This window comes from Pygocentrus nattereri, chromosome 27 (assembly GCF_015220715.1).
Source record: "Pygocentrus nattereri isolate fPygNat1 chromosome 27, fPygNat1.pri, whole genome shotgun sequence".
Classification (NCBI taxonomy): domain Eukaryota; kingdom Metazoa; phylum Chordata; class Actinopteri; order Characiformes; family Serrasalmidae; genus Pygocentrus; species Pygocentrus nattereri.
Genome location: NC_051237.1, coordinates 17171366 through 17181024, shown reverse-complemented (window position 1 = coordinate 17181024; position 9659 = coordinate 17171366). Strand labels below are relative to the sequence as shown.

The window sequence follows — 9659 nt, the reverse complement described above, 5'->3', positions numbered from 1 at the left end:
GTTAGCTTTTAGCTGACTGTCCATAGCCCATACAATTAAATATCTACCTTGCTCTCCTACCTCATAAACCAGTGAGCAGAGCAAGCAGTTTGTGTTAACACCACCAGGTTTCTATTCACCCTTGGTTGTTCTGCCTCGGCGCCAGTGGGTTCAGTCTCTCTCTTGCACGCAAAGTCTTTTGCTCAGAAGCCGAGGTTTCAATTTTGAATATTATGAATTCTTGCTTAAGAACATTTTTATCCAGTCTATGTCAACAGACAGGGCGGTGACCGATGGTAGAGGAGAGCTGGGTGTTTTAGTCAGTGTATAACTGGATGAAATGTGACCTTTTGGGAATCTTCAAGGCCTTGGACCCGAGATTCTTGCTGATAAGATTCCGAAACACCATATCTTTGTTGACTGAATCTCACCAATGACTCTGCTCAGTTTTGTTTCTAAGCTGTCTAAGTCTACATTATAATAGCTTTGTTTTGTAATGATGGATCAGTAACAATATATGTGCAGATTGTCTCATTTACATATAATATGAAAAAGCTCTAACTGCCTCGATGAAGTCTGTGTTAGACGGGGAAGACAGGAAGACACCTGCGACACATGACGCGATAAGTAGATGAAATTCATATGTGTATTTTGTTGACAAATAGCAACGTACATGTTTTGCTGATGCGTGGAGTCTGCATGTCCACCCTGTGTCTGAATTTCCTCCCACAGATGTGTTGTCAGGCCAATCGCCCAGATGTGCGTGTGTGTGTGACTGTATAATGCCTGTGTGTCTGCCGGACCTGGGATAGGTCCCCCGACCCATGAGGATAAGCGGATTTTTGGATCTCATAAAACCTTGAGCAACAGTTGCTAAGCAGTGGGAGAGTTGAAGAAAATAAGGCGGAGCTTGGCAGATTTTGATTGGCCATAATACAGTGACAGCGCTCACAAGAAAACGAGTCTAATTTCATATAATAAAAAATTAGGCGTGATAAATATCCTGTCCCCATTTGGGTGGGTGGCCTGCGCCACCGCGGCTGCGCCCCTGGTTGGACTACTGCATTATCGTCTCGGCGCTGTTACTACGGAATGGAGTAAAGGGAAAAAATTCTTCTGAAACCACCGAGGTCCGGAACTCAGTGTCCTCATATCTAGTTACGGCCATGTTACATATATTTAAAAAAATAAGATTTATCTTAATAAGATCTCAAATTTATGACTTAGCATCTCAAATAAACGAGAAAGTGTGTTCAAGCTGTAAATGAGTGAGTTTAGTTGTAAAGCAGAACGTGGTGAGCCCGAGTTAGTTGGCTTTGGTTTTATCGCACTGCGGTTTTACGATCTTCGTGTGACTTGACTGTACATCCCTGTCAAGAAAAGTTTTGCATCTAAATATTTTCATCCATGATAATTTGGTATTTTCCCAGTGTATATCTGGGATATGCTGTATTCCCGACATCGCAGACTGTAACCAGGATAAAAGTGTCGGTTATGTTTCAACCAAAGTTGAAGCTGAAGCTGAGGCTCATCCTCGCTCTGAGGGCAGAGCCAGTGGCTCGGCTTGGAAGCGTGTAATCGGCGCTGGGCGCCCCCAGCGGTCAATTCCAGCCTGCCTTTTCTGGAGATTTGGGTTTAATCGCCTGCTCTGCTAAAACATGAAAGATTACCATTGCACTCTCTCTAGAACCATGACTTAGAACCATTTCCTGCTTCAGTTTGGTGAATGGTCACTAAGGTTCTATTCACAAACTCTTTGAAAAATTGTTCCGTATGGGACCAAAAAGGATTCTTCTCGTAACAACAGAACAACACTTTTTGGCGCCCTTTAGAGCAATTTCCAAAAAAAATATTCTTATAAAACATTATAAAACATTTTCAATCGTCTTGAAGAACCATTTCACCAAAGAACCGTTCAAGCATGCAAATAGTTGAAGGATCGTCTTGAAGAACCATCTTTTTTTCTTTCTCTGAAACGAATATCATTTTGTAAATCATTTTATGAAGTAACCTAAAAAAGTGGTTGAAAGTTTAGCAATGGTGAGGTGGTTAAAGTGTCTGAATTGTTTTGGGGGTACTGTACTTGTTCACTGTTACAAATAAAGGTGCTGTTTTTCGTTCAACAAGGTACAAACAATGTAAATGTACCCTCAAAGGTGCAACAGTGGCTTAAAGTTTCAATGTATACCTCGAATAAGTGCTTCCCAGGTGAAAAGTACATATTTTTACTTTTTCATAACCCGATGACAGACAGACAGACAGACAGACAGACAGACAGACTCACTCACTCACTCACTCACTCACTCACTCACTCACTCACTCACTCATTCACTCACGTCATTGATCCCGTAGGCAATCAAGCAATGTTTGAGACGAGGCGTGTGGAGTCAATACAACGTAGAATATATCACTTCAATCATGTTCTCTGACAAAAAGTACTAAGCTGTATCCTTGAGGGTGACACCCCAGTGACTGTTTGTACCTCTCTTTTTTATTCTCTTAAAGACTCTTAAACTTCTCATTCAAAAGCCTTTCTTCAAACGTAACTTTCCATTGAAAAGTTTTTTGGGAAGCCATAAATGCTTCACCTAGAAGACTTTTGGCGCCTTTACGTTACGGTTCTTTTTTAAGACTGTCGCTTTTGTTTTCTAAGAAAAACACTCCATATCACGAGGAACTGTTCATGCCCGTGGTCCTGAATGTCGCCATATCATTGCCTCTTGAATAAGAGAGCACCATCAGCTGCAGCATCAAGCTCCACCACATTTATTAAGAGACGCTTTGTACAACCTAAAAGCAAAGTAAGTAACTTGGTTAACTTTTCGAACGTCATTAAACGTTTAACAGAAGAATAATTCGCGTTTTACATTCGTTACCTCACTTTTAAAGTTAAATAAACTTTCAGGTTGACCCGGTTACTTAGGTTTAAAAGCAGCATATGTATGCATGCAAATCATATTTATAGGTTCACCATCACTACAATGAAGGAACCGTCTGTTGTCCAAGACCAACTTATTGACCAAAAGACGAGACACATTAAAATGACTTTATTTGGTAAAATTTGCACTGTTTTAATTCAGACTGTAGCGGACAGCTGTGGGACAGCTGTGCCTCGAGCCACACATGAATGACCTTGCTTTGTTTATCTGTATTTGTCAGCGAGAGCTGCAGACAGGGCTGCGAGAAACTTGTCCACGGAAACGTGCACTTCAGGGGTGAAATCGCCTGGGAAATTGACGGCAAGAGCCACGAGGATGTTGTGAGACAAAATCTGGAAAAAATAGCAATACATAAATAACTAAATACATAAATAAAAAAACAGACATTCATAATATTTTGCTTAACTTACTCACGCGTCCATACAGCATCATGTTATACAAACGCTCGGCTAATGAGGTCACGGCCTACCTTGAAGTTTCCAGGGTCGACGCGCAGCTTGAAAGCGTGTAAATCGCTCAGGGAGCTCAGTCCACCGATGAGGTCATCCATCTTTTCCACAGCCGCAGTGATGGCGCCAATCACGGTTTTGCCGTGCTTCTTTACAGACTCGGAACCGGGAGAGAGGTCAGGCCAGTGAGCGAAATAAGTTTTGGTCTGAGGGTAGGCGATAAACATTCTGTAGAGAGGAGGAGGAGAAGGATCCGTGGGCATGCATATTTTATCGATAAACGCGGTGCTTTGATTTCTTTCGTTTTAAATGTAAAAGAACTGGCAGGGTGATAAAGGACGGTAACACGCTTACCTGGCTAGAGCTTCTTGGCCAATTGCGTCAGCCTTTCCACCAATTTTACCCCAGAAAGCCTTGACCACGGCCTTGTCTTTAGCTGTCAGACTCATTTCGCTCTTTTCTTCTTCTGTATTGCAAGAGGAGAAAGTTAGTAAGAGTGTGAGAGCGCGGCGTTTTTATAGCGCCTGTAGTCGCCACACCCAGCGCAACGACCAGCGCCACCGCAAACATCCCACACCATCAGCTCAGTCCGGCGCACCGCTGGTCATCTAGCTTCATCAAACAACACGAGTCTCTGATATAATAAGCAACACACCTATTTAACTCGTATGAAAACAAATATATGAACATGTGTTTTTAATATTTGAAATACAATATTGTACCAATAATATATTTGAAAAAAAAACCTTTCATATTCATTGCAATCCACGCCAAAATACATTCCAGCACTTAACATGTTTTTCAGAGTGTATTGCCATATTAGCTAAACATATGTTAAAATACATTTGTTTTCAAATGGATGGGAAATACTACGTCTAGAAATGTATCTAATAAAAGTACATATATGCACTTTACTGCCCGGGAATATCTATGAAATGACTTTCTATTCCAGTATTTTCATTTTAAATATTGAACCTTTAACGTGGCAAATGCAAGTGTTGTAGGCACTGATACGCTGTGAAATTACAGTTATTGTCTTATATCCTTTGATTTGAGATGCATTGGCTTTGTTACCACGTGTTCATGCTTATTGCAAAGTACAGTACAAAACACAGGAGTCAGTACCATTTAGTTTATACAGTTCAGTGCATACACTTTACCATAACAATGAACTCAAATAAATGCATGTAAAATATATTTATAGTACTGAGTTTATATTGTAATTTTCATACAGTGCAAAACATGTTTAATAAATACACCTGGAACATATTTTTGCAGTATGGGAACACTTTTATGCGTCCTGATGTTTGTTTTTTTGTTTGTTTGTTTGTTTGTTTTTTTAACCCATTGCTTTAATTCAATTGGAAATGGTGCGTTAAAAGCAGCTTCACTTTATGTGTGATTCATAATTCAGTTTAGTTTAGTTGCTTAGGTTGTAAAGTATGTTTGGACACGTCGTTGTGTTTTTTTACACAGTAAAGTTTTTTGACACGTTAAAGTTTACTGTTTGCTGGCTTATTGTCTTTAGACATCTTGAACTCCTATAATAATTCCCGCGTTAAGGACGCAATTCCCTGTTATTTCCCTGTGAGTTTTTCTTCTGTTTTGTGCTTTTCTTTTCTTAAATGAGTTAAAGCCCCTCCAAATTCAAGTGTTTCAGCGGCATGAATCAAACTCAGCACATCTCATTTGGCATGAGAAGAGGGTCATCTGAGGACAGCAACCCCTCTGCCAGATAGAAAGAACAGGACATTCTGGGTTATCACAGAAGATTATAGCCCATTAAAACATTTAATGGGCGGAACGGGTCTGAATTACTAGATAAAAAAAGCTGCATCGTCTAAACTTGGAAAAGTGCAATGAGTTAAATCGAAGTCAAAAAAAAAAATGTGTCAACACGCGAGCACAGCAGTGAAAGCTGCAGGCGTGGGGATGAATCAGAAAACAGCGTCCAAAGTGTTGACATTCTCTCAGAGGTTCATCAGGCGTGAGTTTAGCTACGACTTCAGCCTCTGATGACCGAATGTGAAAATAACAGTGACTGGTTTGGCGAGTCAGTCAATCAGTCAAGCCAACAAATATATGAATAAATGATGTAAACCTTTGTGTATTTTGTAGGCTTGTTTCGGGCTGTACCACTGCCACTACAAACAATCAACAGCACAATATAAAAATGCTGTTTAAATTTCAGAATGTTGTACTTGTAGTAGCACACTTTAAAAAGATGGTTCTTCAAGGGTGAAGACAATGTTCTGATTAGAGACATACGTTCTGCACACACTCTTTAAAAAGATGGTTCTTCAAGGGCTGTTGAGTGAATACATTGGTTTTATATAGAATCAGGAACTCTCAAGGAACCATTTGTGTGATTAAAGGGTTCTTTGCAGCATGTGCTGTAGATGGTTCCATGTAGAACCTTTTAAATCCGGTTCTATGTACCACCAAAAAATTATTCTATTATTACAACCCTGACATCTTAGCAATAGAACAGCCTTTTTTACTGTATTGAACCATTTAAAAATGCATATATATATATATATTTTTTTTTTTTTTTTTTTTTTTTTTAAATAGATCGAAATGTATTCAAATGAACATCATTACTAGATGAGCTTTGAAGTGTCCGAGTTATCAGAACAGTGATTGTATTCCGTTACATTATCATTAGAAATTCTGAATGTTAATGACGCTATTCTCACAGTTACGAGGGAGAACGAGTAAAACTGTTTATCCAAATATAATTTAAAGTTGAAGTTTCAGGTGAAGGAAGATTAGGGAGAATTTTCCGGATTACCAGTGATCAACCAAGCAGCCAATGGCCAATCAGTGTCCGTGCCTCGCAGGGGGCGGAGGTCCGGCGTGAATAAATAAAGTCCGCTTCCACATTTCGCTCCACATTAATAACGTTAATTGCTGGAAACCCGCGAGACAAGCAGAAGCTGACAATATGGTGGAGTGGTCAGATGCCGAGCGCAGTGCCATTGCGGGCGTCTGGGGCAAAGTGAATATTGATGAGATCGGACCCCAGGCTCTGGGCAGGTAAAGTCGTCTAGTGGTAAACGGTGCCGTGTTCGTAGTAACATGCCATCATGTTCTATCACCTAATAATAAACAACATCGAATCATATAATAACATCTACATCTATTCTGTGACTCTTTGCGGCAGACTGCTGATCGTCTACCCCTGGACTCAGCGGTATTTCGGATCCTTTGGAGATTTGTCCAGTGCGGCTGCCATTATGGGAAACCCTAAGGTGGCTGCGCACGGCAAAGTCGTGCTGGGAGCTCTGGACAAGGCTGTGAAGAACCTGGACAACATAAAGGCGACCTACTCCAGTCTGAGCCTGCTCCACTGTGAGAAACTCAACGTGGACCCTGATAACTTCAGAGTATGTAGCATCCTCCGTTTAGACATTAATGGAAGTTAAGCAGCCACACTGTCGTCTGCTGTACTAACGCGGTGTTTTTATGCTCCACAGCTGCTGGCCGATTGCCTCACCATTGTGGTTTCCATCAAATTAGGAGGTGCGTTCTCCCCCCAAGTTCAGGGCACATTTCAGAAATTTCTGGCAGTCGTTGTTGCAGCTCTGAGCAGCCGTTACTTTTAAACTTCCTACCAAGACAGTGTTTGCATCTGGGCAGTATTTGATGGCTTTACGTCACATGATTGAAATAAAATAAAGGTTGAATCATCTACACTGTGTGGATTCTGTGACTCTTTCCAGCCTTTTGTTGGCACTTAAACATTATACCTTTAGATGCACTTAGAAGAAATAGGGGGCGTACACACTGTACCAGTTATAGAGAATAGACAGCACTCACAGTTTCTCACCAGAAGCCAGTGTGCCTTCACTGCCACACTGGAAAGGTCAGCTATAGCCTTTCTTTCACAGCCCATACCATTAACTGTGTCTATAAAGTACAAACTTTGTCTAATGGAGTACGTTTATTACCTTTAGCCTAATAAACCATTTTTACATTCATTAATATCAAGTTTTCAGTAAGTTCCTGTCACATATGGCAAATTATTTTTCTTTTTAGAAAGGGTGTGACTGGGCGTAGAATATTGTAGACAAACGCAGTGTGCGATTCACAAATGTTTGTTGCCACACACCAGAAGCAGGGGGTTTTACAAGAAAGCACAATCCTCTGAAAAGTCTACTGGAACCTTTAATGTTAGCCCAACACTGAAAGATACAGAGGAATATGGACTGCATAAGTAGTACAACTGTATAAAGGTTGCACACATAAATTGCAAATCCATCATAGTGTTCATTCATTCAATGTCTGAAGTAATGCTGAAAAATTGTAGCTCACATTAGAGCAATCACATTAGAGTAATCACATTAGAGTAATCACACTGTTTTAATAGTTTTAGAGAAGAATCAAAAATGTCTTTATATCTGTTTGGAAACTAACACTGCTTTCTTTAATAAAAAATGAATAGATGTGTATAACCTCCATACAAATGTCTTCATTATGTTTGGACAGACGCATGCTCCAAAAAAAAACAACAAAAAAAAAACCTTGCTGACATTTTCAGTTTGGAAGTCAAAGAGGCAAGAAGCCCCCTTATCATACGAGTGCTGCGGAGACACACACAAGCTCACACGACATACAACACTGACTGTGTCTGACAGCCACTGACACAGGGGAAATAGAATAAAATCTATAAAATTGGTTCCCATCTCCATTTCATGCTGAAATATTTGTTCCCACCTTCATCTGCTTTACCCATTCACCATCAACAACTTTGTTTAGTTGGTTAAGAAAACTCCCTTTTCAGTCAAATGGTTTAATCCATTTGAGAAAAAAAAACTGCAGATTTTTGCTCAGATATACTCCGAGAACATGTGCGTCAAAGGAAAATTTCAAACACAGGCATCAATGAGTTAAAGATCGTGTTTGATGGGTGTTTTTTAGCCTGAGTGGCACTGAGTGTTGTAGACTACAACAAAACAACAGAGTGCCAATATGCTTAACTGTCCCACTTTGCCTGAAGACCTACTGCATTTAACTCAAGCTAACTCAAATGAAACTTGAGCTATTTTGCCCTGTTCTGTGATATAAATGTAAGTGTTTAGTGAGCTAATTATTATTATGAAATCAATCATTACATTTTGCCATAGACTTGTTTAATATCAAGCACTGCACTGTGTCTTTCTATGATGTAAATGACAGCAAACAAAACAGATTGGAGGGAATGTTTACACATAATGTGAAAGTACAGTGGCTCTACATGGAGTTTTTGTTTACGTTTGTGAATTATATCACAGGTCATGTGCAAAAGTTTGGATACCACTGGTCCAATTAAATGTTTTGTTAATGTTTAAGTGAAAGTAAGTTAACACATCCTCTACTGGGAGCGAAGGTAAACGTGGCATTTTTCTGCAATTTTAGTGCACACTTGTTTGTTAAATTCAGCAAATATACTGTAATTGTACACAAAAGTGTGCAGAAGTGCGTTCTCTGTAGAGGACATATTAACCTATTCCAGCCTTAGAAAATCAACAAAAAACATAATTTGACCTGCAGAAAGATAAGTAAAGCTTCAGTCACATTTTATTTGAATAAACTTTAATAAACAATCAATCATTGTGTGTACAACTTTATATATACCAATAAATGAGTGGAGAAGCACAATGACTACCGATATTTCAGGTGTGCTAAACAGGCCAGGTCGACCTCAGATTTAGATAATGATAGCAAGAGGAAATGACCTAAATGACTTCGTTACTGAGGCTTCGGTCACAAAGACTGCTGGTTGGAATTTGGCGGAAACTGTTGTCAAAAGCACACAATCGATGGCTGTGCAAGGAAAAACAGAACAGCAGCTGATTCTCAGGTGGCCAAGAACGCCAATGCAGGATGTGATCAGACCGAGCAAAAACAGTGAGGGAACACAGAGAGGGAAATTACAGCAGGGTTGCAGTGCATAAACCCCTCATCACAAAGATGGATGCACATTTGTGAGTTCAGTGCTGTAACGACTGCAGCCACTGCTCTACAGGGATGTCATACGGTCAGATGAATCATCCTGCATCATGTTCCCTACAGACAGATGAGCCCATGAGGACAGAGTTATACAGTGCTGCACAAAAGTCAGAGACCTTTACTGATTGTTAAGTGTCATAATCAAAAAATTCATTTATTTTTTCGCAACAGGAAAAAGAAGAATACACATTTACCACACCATTACACAGAAGCCTCCACTCCAGGATTTATTACATCTTTAATCTGCTTCTATTCAGCCTTTGAAGTTGGCTGTAGAACCTGCTTCTCATAACCCAGGCAA

The 9659-nt window shown here is 40.0% G+C and overlaps 2 protein-coding genes across 2 annotated transcripts; one reads left to right on the top strand and one right to left on the bottom strand.

Moving 5' to 3' along the window:
* Positions 1–3011: 3011 nt before the first annotated feature.
* On the bottom strand, positions 3012–3873 carry LOC108440227 (hemoglobin subunit alpha-like). The gene is made up of 3 exons (XM_017718998.2): positions 3722–3873; positions 3388–3595; positions 3012–3250 (listed from the first exon to the last, which is right to left on the bottom strand). Exons 1-3 carry the CDS (start codon positions 3814–3816, stop codon positions 3122–3124), a joined length of 432 nt encoding a protein of 143 aa, XP_017574487.1. The 5' UTR covers positions 3817–3873; the 3' UTR covers positions 3012–3121.
* A 2373-nt stretch (positions 3874–6246) lies between these two features.
* On the top strand, positions 6247–7060 carry hbba2 (hemoglobin, beta adult 2). Its single transcript, XM_017718999.2, has 3 exons — positions 6247–6403; positions 6531–6753; positions 6844–7060. The coding sequence occupies exons 1-3, from the start codon at positions 6312–6314 to the stop codon at positions 6970–6972; spliced, it is 444 nt and encodes a 147-aa protein (XP_017574488.1). The 5' UTR covers positions 6247–6311; the 3' UTR covers positions 6973–7060.
* Positions 7061–9659: the final 2599 nt, after the last annotated feature.

Excerpts from the sequence above, each read along its gene's own strand:
- hbba2 (XM_017718999.2), top strand. The coding sequence starts at position 6,312 with ATGGTGGAGTGGTCAGATGCCGAGCGCAGTGCCATTGCGGGCGTCTGG. Across the intron at positions 6,404-6,530 it reads GGACCCCAGGCTCTGGGCAG|ACTGCTGATCGTCTACCCCT; the intron begins GTAAAGTCGTCT and ends TCTTTGCGGCAG. Across the intron at positions 6,754-6,843 it reads TGGACCCTGATAACTTCAGA|CTGCTGGCCGATTGCCTCAC; the intron begins GTATGTAGCATC and ends TATGCTCCACAG.
- LOC108440227 (XM_017718998.2), bottom strand. The coding sequence starts at position 3,816 with ATGAGTCTGACAGCTAAAGACAAGGCCGTGGTCAAGGCTTTCTGGGGT. Across the intron at positions 3,596-3,721 it reads GGCCAAGAAGCTCTAGCCAG|AATGTTTATCGCCTACCCTC; the intron begins GTAAGCGTGTTA and ends TCCTCTCTACAG. Across the intron at positions 3,251-3,387 it reads TCGACCCTGGAAACTTCAAG|ATTTTGTCTCACAACATCCT; the intron begins GTAGGCCGTGAC and ends TATTTTTTCCAG.